This window comes from Taurulus bubalis (genome assembly GCF_910589615.1).
Source record: "Taurulus bubalis genome assembly, chromosome: 1".
NCBI classification, from domain to species: domain Eukaryota; kingdom Metazoa; phylum Chordata; class Actinopteri; order Perciformes; family Cottidae; genus Taurulus; species Taurulus bubalis.
The window spans coordinates 12,707,457-12,727,816 of record NC_136589.1 but is presented as its reverse complement, the minus strand read 5'-3'; the positions used below and the strand labels follow the sequence as shown (position 1 = coordinate 12,727,816).

General features: G+C 44.7%; 1 protein-coding gene across 3 annotated transcripts in view; it reads left to right on the top strand.

The window, feature by feature from the left end:
• Positions 1–7,203: 7,203 nt before the first annotated feature.
• actn1 (actinin, alpha 1) overlaps positions 7,204–20,360 on the top strand; it is a 54,113-nt gene continuing 40,956 nt past the window's right edge. For all 3 annotated transcript variants that reach the window (XM_079224101.1, XM_079224100.1, XM_079224102.1), the window contains exon 1: positions 7,204–7,511. In XM_079224101.1, coding sequence (XP_079080227.1) covers positions 7,398–7,511 — 114 coding nt within the window. In that variant the 5' untranslated portion in view covers positions 7,204–7,397. The remainder of the gene's footprint in view (positions 7,512–20,360) is intronic.

Genomic DNA, 20,360 nt, shown 5'->3' with positions numbered 1-20,360 from the left:
AAATATTTTTTAATAGACAAGAGACGTCCTTTCCTCTGAAGCGTCACGTGAAGCGACGTCAATTTCTGATGACTGCGGCTGACTGACAGCTGATCACATTTAATCAGCTGTCAGTCGCTTTAACAGCTGACAGAGTTTTGTCGGGAGAGTTTTTAGCGAACATTCCAATAAATATGCACTTAAAATATTGATAAAAATTATTGTATGTTTTCAGTTGATTTAATGGTGTTAAACGACTACTTATATTAATAAAGACAAAGTTATCATGATGTCAGAGTGGAGATGTTTTCTCTGTCGTCTGTTACCGTTTAATAAACTGCATTGAGTATTTATATACTGTGTCCTGCTTATACGCGCAGGATCCATTTCTACCGGAATGCGTCTTATTTATTATTTACGTCGGTATGTTTTGAAATTCTGATTGTGACATCATTATAAAATAACCCACAATATAAATATGTTTTCTCTTCATTACGTGTTGTAAAAAGTGTTTCCTCTCTCCAGCTCTCTCTGATTTTAATTACATACATAATAAAAGTTATTGAGGGAAACAACAGATCAAATGTTTGAAGACAGTTGTTTGTGATCCTTTTGTTGTTCAGACCTACAATGAACATATTTTAACCAGATGGTGAATAAGAAAAGATATAATATATAACTTGAGTTTAATCTGTGATCGTCTCTGGTATGAAACACCAGCGATCAGTCCGCTCAGCTGCAGCGTCCAATCACATAACAGATGAACAGTGTCCAGTGTTAAAACACTTCCTGGAAGCCTGCCCTCAGGGCTCCTCGATCATGGCTCCTCCGATTTCCCTCCTCGCTCCTTCAAGCAGAATAAGAGCTTTTGGACGGCCGTCAAGATGGCGGCGCAGAACCACTTCCGGTTCAATCGAGCAGCGAGGAGCGAGGAAACGACAATTTAGAGACTTGGGATGTACCCATGGTGACAGCCAGCTAGATTGGTTCTCACACTCCGGTACAGCAGGAGGCGGTATGCACCAAGTCAAGTTGGTTGCGGTCCGCGACTTAAACTTGAAGAAGAAGAAGCAGACTTTTCCCTGTGGACACTGGATGCATCCCAAGTCTCTAAATTGCATCCCCGTTTCCATTACTTGCGTCCTTTCCTTGCGTCTTAGTCCCTCCCACCAGGGATGCATGGAGAGACGCAAGGAAACCATGCGAGAAGAGAAGACACAAGGAAATATGTTGTACTGTGTCCTGTGTCCTGATACGAGCACTTCCTGGTAGCCTGCCCTCAGGGCTCCTCGATCATGGCTCCTCCGATTTCCCTCCTCGCTCCTCTGAGCAGAAACAGAGCTTTGGGACGGCCGTCAAGATGGCGACGCAGAACCACTTCCGGTTCAATCGAGGAGCGAGGAAACGACAATTTAAAGACTTGGGATGCACCCACTGTATAACACTTGGACCTGCTGTCTTCCCAGCCCCGCGGCGCATCTCACCCTGCTTGGCCACCCGAGGCGAGATGGAAAGCAGGTCTGCGCTAGCTCGCTGTTAGCTCGCGAGCTAACTAGCGCTTGCTCTGTTCGCTCGCAAGGTGTGAGAGGGTAGAGGGGGGGTGCGCTACGAACAGTTTGCGCAGGTAGAAAATCCACGGCCCGCCACTGGTTAAGATTCATAACTTAAGGTTTTAATTTAACTTTTACTTTGAACTACAGCGGTGTCTTTTTACTTTTGACTGAATTGATTGCAATTATGTGTATCTCTCTCTCTATATATATATATATATATATATATATATATATATATATATATATATATATATATATGTATATATGTGTGTGTGTGTATATATATATATATATATATTAAAAAATACATATACTTCATTGTTAATTAAAATGAATAATTAGATATTAATAATATATTACATATATATAATATATATATTAAAGAAAATACATATTAATTGATGAAGCAGGGTATGCTCCAAGGAGATCAATTACAGTAAAAAGGGCTCACATCCCCTCTCTTCACACTTAATAAAATCAAACTGCACCCCTCCTATGCAATTATTCACAGCCTCACAAAATACCGCATAGTGTCCTCCTTTTTGGTGTTATGGATATGGTCACCCTAGCCACTGGTCTAGTATAGCCAATGTTAGCATGCTAACACACTAAAAGAAGATGGTTAATGCGGTGACCATTGCTTCTAGCTGACATTAGCATTTAGCTCAAAGCACTGCTGTGCCACCTTTCAAACTAACGCTACATTGTAATCGTCTGCCTCCCTTCGTCCTTTTGTAATTTTAATCCTTACCGATCACTTATGATGTTAGGTAATATCAAGAGACACACGTGCTTTGGAAGGATGACCCCACTACAGCTGCTAGCATGGCTGTAGACTCGTGGTTCCAATGCATTTTGTAAATCCATTTATAAGCTAATTAAATCATTCATTATTTAAAGACACAATAATGAAATGGAACGACTAATTGGCACATATAATGAGCATTGTATAATCTTTTAGCTAATAGTTTAATTTAAATGTAAAGTTGAATCACCTTGTTTTGTCAAATGACTGTAGTTTAATTAGCTAACGTAGAAAAAGAAAGTGTATAATTATCTCCAGACTCCATTACGAACCAGCTGCAGTCAGCTACTTTTGGTTTTGTTCCGTGGTTACTTTCATCACCAGGCTGCCGTTGGGACCTGGGCGGGTGGTGAGCTGGCAGTCTGCTCCCAGTCCGTGACATCACTTTCCCAAACATTCACCCTTGTAAGTTTGTCCATATATGGAAGAGCGCTCCACTTTCTTCTGACTGCCGGGGCTATCCCGTGTGTGTGTGTGTGTGTGTGTGTGTGTGTGTGTGTGTGTGTGTGTGTGTGTGTGTGTGTGTGTGTGAGTGTGAGTGAGAGATTGACAGAGAGGGAGAGAGTCGGTTTACCTTACAAGGCAGACAGACCTGGCATTTCCTTCACATGCTTACAGGAGCCTCGTTGACGCACCTTTCTTTTCTGAATGAGTGGAAGTCTGTTGTGAGCATGTGCTGTATTTCACACAGGATGGAAGAGCTCAATAATGGCCTGTACATGTATAAATCACTGGTGGAGGAAGTACTTTTATCAGTTACTGAAGTGCAAATAAAAAAAAATTCTGTTGCAAGTAAGCGTCTTACATTCAAGATTTCACTCCAAGTATTTACAGCAAAAATATACTTAAAGGTACAGTGTGTAGCATTTTGGGCAATCTATTGGCATAAATGAAATACAATCACCTGAATATAAGAATTGTGTTTTTTGTACCTTAAAGTTTGCCATTTATATCGACATATGGAGCTGTTCCTCTTCACAGCATGGCTGCCATATTTCTACACTAGCATGTGACGGCCAAACCAAACACTGGCTCTTGATAGGTCCATTCCTGTTTTTCGTGTTTTTTGTGTCAGCCACCGTAGTTCTCCTACATGTTTGACACTTGGGAGAAGTTTAAGTTGGTTGCAATCTGCAAACGCACCACTAGATGGCGCCAAATCCTACACACTGCACCTTTTAACATACATTTGTTTATCTTAATGTTACAGTTAGTCTGTAAAGTAACTCCAACTGTCAGATAAATGCAGTGGAGTAGTAAGTACAATATTTGCCTTTGACATTTATTATTATTATTATTTTGTATATATATATATTGTTATTATTTAACGAGAGGGTCGCCTCCCTGCGCCTACGGGTTGCAGGGAGTAAAGCTCTGACTGTTGTTTGTGCTTATGCACCGAACAGCAGTTCGGAGTATCCGGCCTTCTTGGAGTCGGTGGGAGGGGTCCTGGAAAGGGCGCCGCCTGCCGACTCCATAGTTCTCCTGGGAGACTTCAACGCTCACGTGGGCAATGACAGAGAAACCTGGCGGGGCGTGATTGGGAGGAACGGCTTGCCCGATCTGAACCCGAATGGTGTTTTGTTGTTGGACTTCTGTGCTAGCCACAGTTTGTCCATAACAAACACCATGTTCGAGCATAAGGTGGCTCATAAGTGTACCTGGTACCAGAACACCTTAGGCCGGAGATCAATGATCGACTTTGTAGTCGTATCATCTGATCTGCGGCCGTATGTCTTGGACACTCGGGTGAAGAGAGGAGCAGAGCTGTCAACTGATCACCACCTGGTGGTGAGTTGGATCAGATGGCGGGGGAGTCGGCTAGAAAGACCTGGCAAGCCCAAACGTGTAGTGAGGGTGAACTGGGAACGTCTGGCGGAGGATCCTGTCCGGGAGGTCTTCAACTCCCACCTCCGGAAGAACTTCTCACAAATCCCGAGGGAGGCTGGGGACATGGAACCCGAGTGGACCATGTTCAAAGCCTCTATTGTGGACGCGGCTGCTCGGAGCTGTGGCCGGAAGGTCATCGGTGCTTGTCGTGGCGGCAACCCGAGAACCCGGTGGTGGACACCGGGGGTGAGGGAAGCCGTCAAACTGAAGAAGGAGGCCTTTCGGGCCTGGCTGGCCCAGGGGTCTCCTGAAGCAGCTGACGGGTACCGGCAGGCCAGAAGGGCTGCAGCTGCGATGGTCGCGGATGCTAAAACTCGGGCATGGGAGGAGTTCGGGGAGGCCACGGAGAAGGACTTTCGGTTGGCCTCAAGGAAGTTCTGGCAAACCATCCGACGGCTCAGGAAGGGAAAGCAGGGCCTACCCCAGGCTGTTCTCAGCAGGGGGGGGGAACTGCTGACCCGGACTGGGGACATCGTCGGGCGGTGGAAAGAGCACTTTGAGGAACTCCTAAACCCGGCTAACATGTCCCCCGGAGAGGGGGCAGCGCCGGAAGTCTTTGGGGTGGTTTCTCCCATATCCCTGGCAGAGGTCGCTAAGGTAGTCAAAAAGCTCCTTGGTGGCAAGGCGCCAGGGGTGGATGAGATCCGCCCTGAGATGCTGAAAGCGCTGGACATTGTTGGGCTGTCTTGGTTGACACGCCTTTTCAGTGTCGCATGGGGGTCGGGAACAGTGCCCATGGACTGGCAGACCGGGGTGGTGGTTCCCATCTTCAAGAAGGGGGACCGGCGAGTGTGCTCAAACTATCGTGGCATCACACTGCTCAGCCTCCCGGGAAAAGCTTATGCCAGGGTGCTGGAAAGGAGGCTCCGACCGCTTGTCGAACCTCAGATTCAAGACGAGCAGTGCGGATTCTGTCCCGGTCGTGGAACAGTGGACCAGCTCTTTACCCTTGCAAGACTACTGGAGGGGTCCTGGGAGTTTGCCCAACCAGTCTACATGTGCTTTGTGGACTTGGAGAAGGCTTTCGACCGGGTCCCTCGGGGGTTTTTGTGGGGGGTGCTGCGGGAGTATGGGGTGCCGGACCCGTTGGCACGGGCTATCCGGTCTTTGTACACCTGCAGTAGGAGCTGTGTTCGTATCCTCGGTAATAAGTCAGACACGTTCCCGGTGGGTGTTGGCCTCCGCCAGGGCTGCCCTTTATCACCGGTCCTGTTCGTGACCTTCATGGACAGGATATCTAGGCGCAGCCAGGGGGCGGAGAGGATCCGGTTCGGGAGTCTCGGGATCGCCTCTCTGCTGTTCGTGGATGATGTGGTCCTGTTTGCCTCCTCGGACTGTGACCTCCAGCATTCACTGGGGCGTTTTGCAGCCGAGTGTGAAGCGGCAGGGATGAGAGTTAGCGCCTCCAAATCTGAGGCCATGGTGCTCTGCCGGAAACCGGTGGATTGCTCCCTCCAGGTGGGGACAAACTGCCTGCCCCAAGCGAAGGAGTTCAAGTATCTCGGGGTCTTGTTCACGAGTGAGGGTAAGGTGGAGCGGGAGATCGACAGACGGATCGGTGCGGCTGCAGCAATAAAACAGGCGCTGTACCGGTCCGTCCTGGTGAAGAGGGAGCTGAGCCGGAAGGCGAAGCTCTCCATTTACTGGTCGGTCTATGTTCCAACCCTCACCTATGGTCACGAACTCTGGGTCGTGACCGAAAGAACGAGATCTCGAATACAAGCGGCCGAAATGAGCTTCCTCCGCAGGGTGGCCGGGCTCACCCTTAGAGATAGGGTAAGGAGCTCGGACATCAGGAGGGAGCTTGGAGTCGAGTCGCTGCTCCTTCGTGTCGAAAGGAGTCAGCTGAGGTGGTTCGGGCATCTAGTCAGGATGCCTCCTGGACGCCTCCCATTAGAGGTTTTCCAGGCACGTCCAACTGGTAGGAGACCCCGGGGAAGACTGAGGACACGCTGGAGGGATTATATCTCCCGGCTGGCCTTGGAACGCCTCGGGATCCCCCAGAATGAGCTGGAAAGTGTTGCGGGTGAGAGGGAAGCCTGGGTCGGCCTGCTGAACCTGCTGCCACCGCGACCCGACCCCGGATAAGCGGCTGATAATGGATGGATGGATGGATGGATGGATTTATTGTGGTATAAGTAGCATACAATTAAAATAGTAAGAAAAGTCCAAGTATCTCAAAAGCGCACTACTTGAGTAAATGTACCTCATCCTTTTCCACCACTGATAGAGATGTATGTGATCCTCAGTGTTGGAAAGTAACATAGGTACAATTTTGAAGTGCTATTTACTAATTACATGTTCTGCAGCTTCTACTCCACTACATTTCACATGCAAATATTGTATTTTTTACCCTATTCTTATATATGTAGTTACTTGCAATATGCTTTGAATAATGGTACAGCATATAACGATATAACAAAGATATTATGATGTATTATTTTGGATTAAGAAAAAAAGTAGAATTTGCCCCACCATTACCAGCTTCAAAGTTAGTGATGTACACATTGATGGGTCAATAATTGTAACCAGAAATATAGCTCAATTACTCTGTACAGTAGAGTACTAAACTAAAGAACAACTACTCTTCAACTTTAAAAAAAACACCAAATAGATGTTGTTGTTGTTTGTTATTAAAAACTTTTAGAGATTTACTTACACTGCGTGAAGTAACAGAAGTAACGCATTACAGTATCCTCAAGCAGGATCAACCTAAGCAGGCCATCTTGGCTATTAAGCCTTGCGCACTGACAGCCGAACCAGCCAATCCGCTGCCGGAGAGGCGGGTCATGTGCGCCCGGACAACGTCCAATCAGATCCCTCGGTCGGTTATCGATTAAATGTGTCTGAAGCAAAGTTTTTGCGTCTGTCGCTCCTCTCCGCTAGACCTGCCCACCGCGGTGCACTGCTGCTGGGCGAAAATTAGAGCAGATAGAGAGAGAACAGAGGCAGAGTTGGAGAGCGAGAGAGCGAGAGAGAGAGAGATAGAGAGAGAGAAGCCGGGGGTGGACCGTTAATTTCATCCACATACCGTCTTGAATGCGTGGCGGAGAGTAGACCGAGCTCATATACTGCTGCAAAACACCACTGCGCCGAGGACCCGGGTGGACATAGCCTACGAGAGAAGCAGAGAGATATTTATATATATAGATATAAATCTTTATAGATACATGTATAATAATAATATGGATGAGTATGATGAGGAAATTGTTTATATGCACCAGGAAGACGACTGGGATCGGGATCTCCTCCTGGATCCTGCATGGGAGAAGCAGCAGAGAAAGGTGAGACTTCCCTTCTTTACCTCCGGTGTAGAGGTGCGGAAGTGTGGCTGCTTGGGATGATGATGATACTGGTAAAGCTGATTCATAGTATTATCAAACATTGGTTGTAAGGGGTTACTTTGGCAGCAGATTGTTGTTCAGCCAACTGCACCGAACACCGGCCGGTTATTTACTTAAATTATTAAGCTCTTTATCGCTTTGGTGATCACCTGTTCGGGTTTCCTCCGCTTTTTACCAGGGGCCTAGTGAGCTCCAAAACTTTTCTCGCCCCCAGATCTCGCAGATTATAAAAGAGGGGGGGGGGGGGGGGGGAGGGAGAGAGAGAGAGGGAGAGAGAGAGAGAGAGAGAGATAAAAAAAAAACAGAGTGGGTCAGAAAAACGATTAAAAACTGGACAGGACGCCCACCTTTTCCAGCGCAACAGATGTCAGCCATGCGCTTGACTGCATATGGTGTGTGACTGGCCCCTCCTGTCATCTGGCTCATGATGCGACGTGGATTAGGCCATGCTTTGCAACCCTGGGAGATGGAGTGTGTGTTTGGGTGTTTGAGGAGGATGAGGGGGTTGCGCTAAACTCACAATAACTCATTTTACGCCTCCTTTAATTGGGCTGTTTTAGTGAACTTACGCGCGGATTCTGCGTAAATGATGTGGAGGTGTTTGATGCATCATGGCCACAGTCTGGAAGTCAAGTTGATTACCGCTTCACTCCCCCCCCATCGGATAAATATAAAGCCCCATAACCCGGCATCTTCATAATAAAGCGCTGAAAGACATCCATATATTGTCTTTAACAAGCCCGAATCACCTACAGTCGTCCAACAGCTGCTGCTCTTTTTACTCTCTCTCTCTCTCTCTCTCCCTCTCCCTCCCTCCCTCCACTTCCAGACAGAGTATGAATGGTCTGTTTCGAGAAAGGGGTGTTACTTCCCCCCCTGCTCCCCAAACGTTTTCCTCCGCTTTGAAAAAAACGGGGAAGAAAAGCGCTGTGGAATCTGAGTACGCGCTGCGGTTTGGGCTGGGCTTGCATGGGAGCAAGCGTGCCCAAAAATGGTAATAATCGGCCCCTCTCGCTGCCGTTGGAAAACTTTTCTCCCCCTCCTCCTCCCGAGTTTTTCTTCCTTTGCTGTGCAAGCTCTCAGCATTCTAGTTTCCTGGATTATGTCATCGGCCGGCTGCTACCGGTCGAAGGCGAATTAAAGGGGAATAAAGGAAAAGGTATGCCGCTGATGTCAGGTGTGGACAGCAGGCAGGGCTGGGCCGCGTCTCGCGCTGCTACCTCTTTCGTGCCTTAAACGCTCCATGCTGCGAAGGGAAAGTGTGCACGTGACAACCTTTGGTAGTTTTAGCTCACACGTCCTCCTCCAGCCTGGATCATAGACCTTCCATCATGAGTGAAATACTTTTCCTCTGATGACCCCCATTGATCTAATCATCCCGCAGAGAGCGGGGGATATTTTATTCATCTGCTCCTCTCCACAGAGGGCAGCGATGAGTGTTTATGTCTGACTAGACGACACAATCAGAGTCTGAGAGGACACACACACACACACACACACACACACACTCGTCTATATGCCTCCAAGCTTCAGCAATCAGCTTTGCTGCTGATGAGCAGATGATCTAGCAGCCTTTTCATGTTTGCTGATTGTTTCCCATCGAGAAAAGCATTAATATTATGGAGACATTTAAAATTCTGACATGTACAGTGTTTCAATGAATCCTTTGATTGATTTGATTGAAGTGACAGCAGATGTGTTAACAGCAAAGTATTCCTGTTTGAGTCCAAGAGGTGGAATGCACTGTCAAAGACTAATAATGAACCAAGAAGTACAAATTGCACAGGTGAGGACTTTTTGGGGGGAGTGTGGCTCCATTTTGTAATTCACTTTTGACGCACGCAAAGCCGGCATGTCGGGGGTTGTTTTAAAAATATTTTGACTCTGATGCAAGTCTTAACCTGACCCTCAGGCCTAAAGGCGCTGGCATCCTCTTATCTTGGAATCTTAATGTCTCTGCAGATCCAGGTGTCTCAGGTACACGCTGCCAGACGCTACTTAAAGCTGCAGGCTCACACATAGTTCCACTGAAACAACACAGGTTTTTTTTGTTGTTTATGTATTAGTCACATCACACCTCTGTTAAACAAACACACAAACACACAGTCTGGTAACGTTCAGTTCTGTTTTCATAGCTGGAAGGTGGAGTTCAGGTGATAACTGCTGAGGCTAATTTGTCCAGGCTTGTCCTTATAAGGTTATGAGCTGCAGTACCTTCCATCAGGCCCTGCCGGTGCACCTCCCACTTCCCATCTCCCACACCCCAACCTGCAGTGTTCCCAAACACTCCCAACACACCCACATTCCCCTGCTTAGACTGTACGAGTCAGGTCACAGATGAGATCCTCCTTTTCCCCTCCCCCCAAACATGTTTGTCTCCCTTCACGAGTGTCTCTCTGACACGCACACAAAAAAGCTGAAATGATGAAATAACAGATTCATTTTTTTTTTTCTTGGAGACCAATTGAGGTCTCGGGGCATTGAGCAGAAGTGTGTTGGTGAATTTATTTTTAAGGAATCATGACGCAGGTTCTGGAGAAGGCTGTGCAGGAACATGTCTCTTGTGTGTGACAGATAAGCAGGAATTGTCCAGTAAGAGTCATCAGACTTGTCAACACTCAACACTCCCCACTTTTGACTAATCAGCGCTCCCTTTGGGCGGGGCTGTCGTCGGCAGCGTGCGTCCCAACGAAGCATCCTGACCGACATCCAAAGTGACGCCATCTGACGTTTCAACGCTCCAGGAGAAATTACAACTTACTGCCTCTGCATACATATTAATAATCAGGAAGGAAGACAACCCTGCTTCTGTTTTTGGAACCTTTAACTCACAGCATTTGACGAGCTTCAGAAAAAAGAAGAAAAAAACGGCTCAACGCATGAATGAGTGTGTGACTGCAGCTGTTTACTGAATTTCATAATAGGATGTGTAATGTCAGCTCCGGCCACCTCACAAAAATGCTCTCTGTCATCAGATTCCTCTGTTCCCATGATGCACCTTGTGCAGCCCTCTCTTCACAAAAGAAGGAGAGCGTCACAGACCGGCGTTGACAAAGCAGGGAATGTGGAAAGAGTGAATCTCCTCTCTCGCTCTGTGGCAGGTGGCTCTGCTCTCTACCCTGATAAAGGCGTTATGTGCTGAAATGTTGCTTCTTTTCACTCCATAAAACATGAGCGTGACTAAAGAGTGCCCCCCGCCCAAAAAAAACTCCCCTATTCAATGAACTGTCTGGCTGTGTGTCATGTGATGTTTTCCATTATATAGCCCCTGATTAAAGTCACACTATCTATTTTTCATTCACTAGAATTACATGTTGGACATGTGTTCTGCAGGTCATCAGTTCAGATCTCCTGGGAAAGTTGAGAAAAGGTTTAATACGGCAGTAGCACTTCCTCGTCCCTATTTTGCTAAAAATAAACTGATAATATCCAGAGGTGTTTCTGTTCAACATTACATATTTGAGTTACAGTTTGGAAAGACACCCTCCGTTGTTGAGTATGAGTTTGAACAGTGAACCTGGCTGGCCAAATCATGGGAAAACAAAAAATACATACGTCAAGAGAGTCGTGTTTTGTTGTTAAACTGTTAAAGTATATATGACTGAGGCCTCGCTTCTCTTGAGCCAGAAGTGTGACGTAAGACCTGGGGGATGGGTGGGTCTAAAAGACTTTCACCCAGGAGACAGTTGTACATGTCCATTGCGAAACCCAAAAGTAAATGTTGACATATTGGTCACGTAACTTCTTAAACCTCAACCAAGTAGTTTTGTTTCCTACTAATCGCCCGTGTTGTTGGACATTTGTAAGAAACCATATAAATAATAACTTATTTTTCGGATATGTCGTACAAATCTTTATGAGGATAGGTTGCTGACCTTATATACAATGTCTAACTCTCGATAGGAGAGTGAATGAGTGTATTTAAAAAAAAAAGTCAACATATTCCTTTGAGGAAAGGTAAGAACGTGAAGCAGCCTTGTGTCTCAAATGCCTCCTCTGTCTAATTTCTCCCTCACTTAGTCATCTGTCGGGGCGGCTGATGTTGTCTGTGAAATAGTATGGAGTAAGAAAATTGAAAGATCTTAATAGAAGTCTTAAGTGCTCTCGAGTGCTGATAATCCGGTGTCCGCTCGCTGTTGTGGTTATCACAGACGGCTATAAATCCCAACAGAAGCTCCCTGGCGAACCGATCATCCCGACACGGTCACGCTGTCAGGGCCCTGTCTCGTTTGTCCTGACTGATGAGGTCACGAGCTGACATCACAGCTGAGCGGGCCCAGGAGCATTCAGCGTCCTCGGAGGAAGCTTAATGCTCGTGCTCACTGCTCAGCCGAAGGGGTGCCACGGTCAGAGGTGGAGTCCAAGTTTTTCAAATTCAGGAATCGTTCAATAGAGATGCAGATTGTCTTAAATCAGCATTTAGTTGACACTGTTATGAACTTGCGCTATCTTTCTAAAGTTCGTAATCACCCAGAAATGTTTGTTTTGGATGGAAATTAATGCATTTATTAATCATGGAAGCAAGTGAACTTAACTAAGATTAAATAAAACCAATCAAATCTGAGCATTTTAACATGATTAATTATGGTCAAACCTATCATCGAGACTCAACGTTTTTGTTTTTGTGATTTCTAACAGGATTGGCAAATTTTTATGTAAAAAAATGTCCATTCACAGTGATGCAATCAATGTAATTACACCATGGTGAATGAAATTAAATTATTTCAATCAAAAACATGAACTACTGGGGCACTGGAGCACTTGAACGTGTTTTCCTTGCCACATGCGTGAACACGGTCGGGGTTCGATCGATCGCGTTTCATTACGATCTCGTTATGCGTGGCTTGTAAGAATCTTTCAATCGAGCGGAAACCGTCTCCTCTTTCCAGCCTGAAGCTGCTGACTTGATGCATGGAGTGTCAGAAGATACTGACCTGCGTCTAATGACTCTTACTTAACAAGACTCTACATCTCAGAGAGGGATATTGTCCTGTGCTGAGGCTTTCTAGTTTGAGAGCTGGTGGCAGTGTTGACTCAAGGCAAGTCAATGGGACAGCACACAGTTTGGTCCTTTTCAGAGCGTTGTTTTACTACACGTGGGGGAAACTACCAGCTTTTCCCTCTGTGTTTACAAGCTAATTAGATCTTTTGCCGGGCTACTGGTTTGGCTCTATCGATGGCAGTGACAGTCCATGGATTGTCATGTGATTTTTGTAGCCTAATGACTTTAGTGATCCCTTGACTTCTCCTTTATCTCCAGTGCATTCACATTTGTGGTTTTGAGTGAAATGTCTGAACAACTATTGGTTTCCACCCTGAGGGGAACATCATTTTGTTGAATTTTAGTGATAATTAGCAAATGCTACTTAGCTAACATGCTAAATTAAGATGTTAAACATTATACCTTCTAAGCGTTAACATGTTATTGCCATTGAGAGCAGGTTAGCTCAAACCACCACTTGGCCAAAGTACAGCCACAGAGCCACTTCTATTATTGAAGATATGTTATCTTGTTAGAAAACAAGATAACCTGTAAACAATCCTAATGTTGTCATCGTGATCAATAAGTAAAAAACAAACAAGTCACATCCCAGACTTACAAACATTTATTGGATTGGTTGCTATCTTCTAACTTGAGAATAATGTATTTCCAAAACGCTTCGACTGCGGGTTGTTTTTCCATCTTCAGCAATTCAATAGTCGAGTGCAACAAGTTTAACATACATGACGCAACTTTATTAAAGTATTGGTAAACTGCATCTCCTTTGCAACACAACTATTTTTGGTTTTGAATACTTGTTTCAGTGCCAATGATTTAAGAAAGCAAGTCCCAGCTCGAACCTTTTTGTGTCCGAAGAGAGAAGGTTGAACTCCTCTCCCGTTCTCGGCCTGGGAAGCATTTTCATGCTTAAGTTGCAGTTTTGAATAGTTTCTCCTTTTTTGTTTTGTTTGGGGAAGGTGAAAGTTAATTCTTCCTCATCGAGCTGCACAAAGCATCCATGTTTTCTTTTTTAGAATCCACTGTTTGAAAAGTCAAATGTGAGCAATTACCAGGCTCTTATCTGAACAGCTCCCAAATGCCAGAGACCCGATGCAAATTCTTGCATAGCTTATTTCTCAGGCTCAAGCTCCAAATTTAGAAACGTATACAGAAATCGGCTCCCAGCTCTCAGTTATAGGTCATTAAAACAGGCCCATAGTGCGATAAATTGAACAACCTTTTGTCGGGTTTGGATACCTTTGACAGCTTTGCATCATCGTCACATAATGGACAATTCATCCTGCACACACTGGAGTTTATATTTGCTTGTTGGCAGATTTGAGACTCCAGACGGAGATTTTTTTTTGGGGGGGGGGGGATTTCACATGCACCATGGGATTTGGGGTCAAGGTGCACTTCCTGTGGAGCAAAGAGTGCTGTGCAACCCCCGCCCCCCCCCCAAAAAGACTGCCTAATGCTCAAACATGTCTGGACCCGCTACACACTTCTGGTCACATGTCTTCAATCGCATACGACCCAGAGGGGGTTTATAGACGGATCTGTCTGCATGTTCCCAAGGAATTTTCCTGCACCACATGGGAAGGATGTAGCCGGGTCTTTCCTACCGCTAATGCTATTAATCAAGCCACATGCATTCTCAAGTGCATGTGCTCGCTGCGAAGCCTCTCTTTGAAGCCGGGGGAGAGGGGGCTCGCTCACTCTGCACTCGGGAGGGTCTATGAACATGTGAGTGTATTAGCTCTAAGCGTCCTCGCAGGAGCAGCTGCGGTGCGTCTCATGTACGTGAAAGCGGCTTTGAGTAAACAGATACTGTGGCAAAAAGCAGGCAACAGGCACACCTTTCCATTCAGGAGCTGTGTGGGTGGAGCTCTGGGGGTGGGAGGAAAGGAGAGGAAAGGAAAGGAGAGGAGAGGAGAGGAGAGGAGAGGAAGAGGGGAGGCAGTGAGTTGAAGAAGAGGTTCACACAGAGGAGCTTTCAGGTCTCTGCACAAAGAGAGCGTGTTCATGAGGCCATCCTTTGTCACGTTGTCAACCGGGAGTTAATAATTTATCATCACCGAGCTATCAAATGACTCTTGACTCTGAAGTCGCTTCAGGGTGTTTACCTCCTGCAACGTACCTGCTCGGTTCACAATGTAGTCTGTTACTCTCGCGTATTAAAAGTAATGACATCACTTCACTATCGGCCTAGTCAGCAGAATTTGAAGGAGTCCACACATCACAATCCCCTGTTTAGCAAATCTTTGTTTTTACGCTTCAGTTTTCTTACTGATTTAAACAAACCATATATAATCTATCATTAATTGAATTTAAGAGATGCTAGTAGGTTGATTAACTTGTTTTAGTTACCTTTAGACAGAGCCAGGCTAGCGGCTTCCATTCCAGTCTTTATGCTAAGCTAAGCTAACCTGCTACTGGCTGTTTCAACGGACAGATATGAGAGTGTGTTGTTTTATGATCTAAAAATAAGGCCATTTCTCAAACATCGGGGGAAATGGAAAACACAATGTTTTACCAAGAAGTGAGCCTCACGTTTGGAGGTGTTTATTTAGTGCCCATCAGCGAAAGAGTCTTTTATTAGTGTAAACCTGGGAGATCAAAATGAAAGTGGCTTTCTTTTATTTTGTCTTGATGAAGTTGGACTTCTCTTTGCCGTGGTCGTCGTCACCGCTCACACTAATTACCCAGCTCTTCTTCTTCTGCTGTTTATCCAAAATCAGCCGCTGCTGCTTCTGCCGGAAACTTATCAACGCATCACTTCCTGTGCGTTTTGTTCCCCCGGACGTGTTAAGTCGACTCGTGGAGAGTGGACCTGTGAGAGCTTTCGTGACACGGACTAAGTGGAGGTTAAAACGCTATTACATTATGTAAATTAGTGAAAAAATCAAGCTCTGTAAAAACAAAAAAGCAAATAATGTTCCCTGATGCCAGTTACGGTTCCTCTCATCAGTTTTCCCTCAGTCTTCCCTTTCTTCTTGTTCTTTCTCTCCGTCTCTCTGCACAATGTGACTGAGTGGGTGGCGATGGATGTAAGGAGAAAAAAAAAAGAAGTGTTTTCCTTGCTTCGGCGTTGAAATCTCCCTCCAGCCTTATCAGGAAGCCGGCCTTCCACTGCGCACAGTGTGGTGCGTCACTATTATTTGCTCTGTGTGTAATAAATAGGCATTTGCAGCATTTGAACAATGAAGACAGGATGTTTCCTAGGGTTTTTATTGACACTGTAGGCAATTAAGTCTAATTCAGAGGGAGTTGAATTCAATGTGGTGAATCAGCCTTCCTAGGTGGCCAATGTTGGTACCATTAAAGCCACAGTGCACAGAAAAGGAGATAAAGCCAATGTTGTGGACCTGGAATGGTGATAATGTTGGAAATAGATCAATCCATCAATCTGTGTTAGTGAGTCCTTGTGTTCGGATGGAATGCGAGGCCAGAGGCTATTTGTCCTGCTGCACTTTTCTAAAGTGGGACAAGTATTGAACGTCTGGCTTTCAATCAGCGACTGCTATCGATCCGATATCCGTCTGTGCTCGTGATCAGTTGGAGTTTGACTCCCTGCAGGCAAGTGGCATCACGCGACCAGAGCTGACCGACATCCCTGCTCCCCGCACTACTTTGTTCCATAGCTGCAGGATTAGTCTGCACGCTCCCAACGTCACTTGATTTGCGGCGGTAAACAACAGCGTGAAGTGCTCACGGCAGATCTCATTACAAGTTGTAACCGACACTTCCCCTCAGACCGCCCCGGCACCCCGGCAGAGGATAGAGCCGGCCTTGCTGCTTGTTGCAGTGGAGAGCCCTTGGCAGAGTGGTGGGGCAACCGAGTGGTTTGAGCTGTGTGAAGTGCTGGCATGTGCTGCAGCTGCTGAACTGGACACAGGCGGGTGGGGTGAAACTGCAGCAAAGCCAAAGCAGCTGATTTTACCGCTCATTTGTAGCTGCGATGAGAACCCTTCTTCATTTCTCCATGACGTTGCCCATGAGCTTCTTCTTCTCACTCACCTTAGTGACAGCCTTTTGTGACCTTACACTGATCCAGCCCAGAGAAGCCAGAGAAGAAACACAGATGCCCACAAGATTCTTCTTTGACCTGCACAAAAAACAGTTTTCCTTTCAAAACCTGATGTTATGTTACGATGTAACTGCTGTCTGTCATGTGCTCGGGCAGTATTTGGGTGAAGCCGTTACTGTGCAACTTCGACACCCTGTAACATGGTCTCTATAGTCGGTTGGCATGTATAAACCCCCCCCCCCTGAATATTCCAGTTTCATAAAATAGTCCGAGCTGCAGGGTTTCTTTTAGGAAACGGTCCAGCTGAGGTGGTGTTTCTTTTTTAGAAGAAAAGAAGTAACGCCCTGCTCTGATTTAGTATTGCAACACCAACATTAGATGTGATCATTCATTCGCAGAGAAAATTAGACCGATCCCCCAGCATCTCATCTCAATATCAATGTATGTGATGCTCTCGCCCCTTATGTGGCCATTGCTGTGTGAAGAAGCACCACTGCTTGTTTTCCTTCAAAATTATACTCGGTATAAGTCGACTTGTTTCATTGAAGAATAGCCGCGAACAAAACTCTGCTAATTTGGTGATGAACATAATTAATTTCCTTTAAATTCCTCACTGTCCTTCAATCTCATCCACGCTTGATTGTCACCACTTTTTGTGGATGCAGCTGACTATGTAGAAATATATCATCCCTATTCTTAATCCCGCCTACACGCTATGATTGGTCTACTGTTTCTCTATGCGTGTTAATATGGTCAGTGGTGTTGGGCATAGAGCATATGTAGTGACTAAGTCAGTGTATTTTTAGTTCCACCGGGATGATTCTGTAAAACAAATTTCACGTTGAGGTCGGAGGAAGTGAAGTGGCCACGGTGACTCGTGATGAAGGTTTCAGTTGATTTGACACCTGGATGCTCGTCTCTCCTGAAACCGACTCTCATGTGACGTTTATTTGCTGAACTGAAAATGTTACCGCTTCTCTCTTTGACTCACATGTGGAACTGATGATCGGGAAGCATACTTTTTTTTTGTGTGTGTGTTTGGATCCCACGAATAAACAACTCTGAGGCCAAAGCAACAATCCCCACAAGGTGCCCAGCTCACATGGGCCTCCAAGACACGGCAGACATAACAAGCTAGAGCAATAACATAGTGAGAGAGAAAGAACGATTACATTTCACCTCCTCAAACAATGTCAGAGCAAATATGAAAGACAATCCATTTTCCTCATTTGAGCTATAAAACGTATCTGAGGCCTTTAACACATCAAATATAAAAACGCCCTCCTTCGCTGTTGGTTACTATTTACTATTTAACACAAACTGATGTGAAACACTTTGTCTGTAAACAGGAAGTCTACCTTCATCAGACATAGAAAGCAAATGAGGAAATTCTGCAGACAATTTAAGGAAAGTCTGTACCTAAGATTGAGATATAATGAACAATAGAACAAAAAGTACTCTCACTCTCTTCCAGATCAAACAGGTGACACTTTCTATTGGAAGTGTCCATGTTTTACCACTAAAGACGAGATATCACATCGGGTTAAAGATATGTATGTATGTATGTATGTATGTATGTATGTATGTGAGCAGGTGCCACAATAAAGAATTATTATAATCCAAAAATAAAATAGACATTATTCTGAAGCGGGCCATTCTGCGTAATGAGCACTTTTACTTTTGGATATTTTGACGCCAATACTTGTGTACTCTTACTGAAGGAACATTTGAAATGTCAGCGGTACTTTGTATTTTATTTTTACACTTTTACTTCAGTGAAAGATCTCAGTTCTTAAATGCAGGAGATGTAGATTTTATTTTTAGTAATTTTAATGGGCACCATCAGAATGATCTTTTTCCATGATACAGGAAGTGTATTTGTTTTTTTTCAGAAAATATTGCTTCTGTGCTCCTGCTAATATCGATCATGGTGGATAGTTATGTAGCACATAGGTCCAATGCCGTTACCAGTTATATATACATACAGTAAACTTGATGTGTTGAAAGCGTCCTTTGTTCGAGTGCAGTGTAGCTCCTTCCAGCTCAGCATTTCTCTGAGTCAGGTGACAGTCAGCAGTGAAAAACGCTGCTCCGGCACAAAGCGGCAGCTCGAGCGGGCCGCACACTTCCCATCACACGACCACTGCAGGCAAACCGAGCCAGAGCTGACTCATGACTACTGTGTTATGACTCGGGTGAATAGGCCACTGTACTTCCCATCACACTGTTTAGATTGGCATCTGACTGTTGTCAGAGAGCATGACTCAGGAGTTACAGCGGTGCTGAGTCGCTGTGAAGCAACTTTATTCCAGTTGAGCGAAAAATAAATCCCTCCTCTCTTGGTTGTGTGCAGATCCATACGTCCTTTTAAAAATAAAGTTGTGTTTGAAATTCAGTGATACTTTAAGAGTTTCATTTATTACACCCAATAAACAACTTTCTCATTGACATTTACTTTATTTAGTATTTAAAATATAACTATTTGCTGCCAACAATCTATATTGGGCAATAATATAAAGTATAATAAGTATTATGTTTACCCTGCAGCTGAATGTATTTCTGTGCCTGCGTCCTCCATGTTTGTTAAGTGTCATAAAGCGGAGCGCTGGACACTTACAGTACAGAAAACAAGGCTCTCCACAGACTGGCTTTGTGCAGCAGGACACTCCAGCTTTGAGCTGCTGAAGCGGGGAGATGCATGCTCACACTGGGCTTTCAGAAGACTTGTTGCTCAGCGTGGCCTCTTTGATGCCTCCACTCTATTTGAATAACATCTGCATCCAATTTGTGTGCCATGAGATCAGCAGAAGTGCTTCTTCATCTTCTTATCAGCTTGTGGTACGTTCAGTTAGACATTTGCCACCAAATAAGGACGCTTAATGGAGGAGATGACACATGACTGAAGCATAGAAAAATAAAATGATGAGTACTTTGGTTTTAGTGGTGGTGGATTCCTTGAAATAAAGTAATACTTTAAAATAGGGCTTCAACTAACGATTATTTTAATAATCGGTTGGTTATTTTTTCGATTAATCAATGAATCGGAATAAAAAAACAAAACATTAATTTCCAACCCTTTATTCAAAAACAGAAGTGACAGTGCAAATTCACAGTGCAAAACATCTCCATAAAGTGCAAAAACAGGTTGCTCCTTTAACATCCCTGAGCTGTTAATTAAAAGAATAAAATAAAAATGGACTAACGCAAAAAACATACACATGTATGCTTAACATATGCCAAATATATAGGCATGTGAGCAATGTTCCCTCAATTTTTTTTCAGTACTGAGCAATTTTTTTTTTTTTCTGAGCGCACATTTCAGCACTGAGCAATTCGCAACCACGCGACCTGCCGAAAATGACCACAAGCCTGTGTTAGCCAAAGGGGATTCAAAGAGATGACAGCAAATGCATCAATATGTATACAAGGTTGATATTTATTCAAGACCTTTATAATGGCTGGACTTTGGGAACATTTTAATGATGGAGTTTTACCAGTCAGTTTAGTTGAACTTAAAGGATCTTTGTTGAACTTCAATAAGGGGAGGTTATGACTGGTTCACTGGTTATGACTGATAATGATATATATAAAAAATAAAAGTATCAAAGGTATTTAGTCATTTCTCAGCAGGTACAACATTTAAGTGGAACTTCATTGAAAGAAAAATGCTAATGCAGTGCTTAACAATAATTATAGGCCTATTAAATTGACATGGTGTCATTTTTCCTAAAGGTAGCCGATATAAACAATTTAATAACTTCATATTCTTCATATTTAA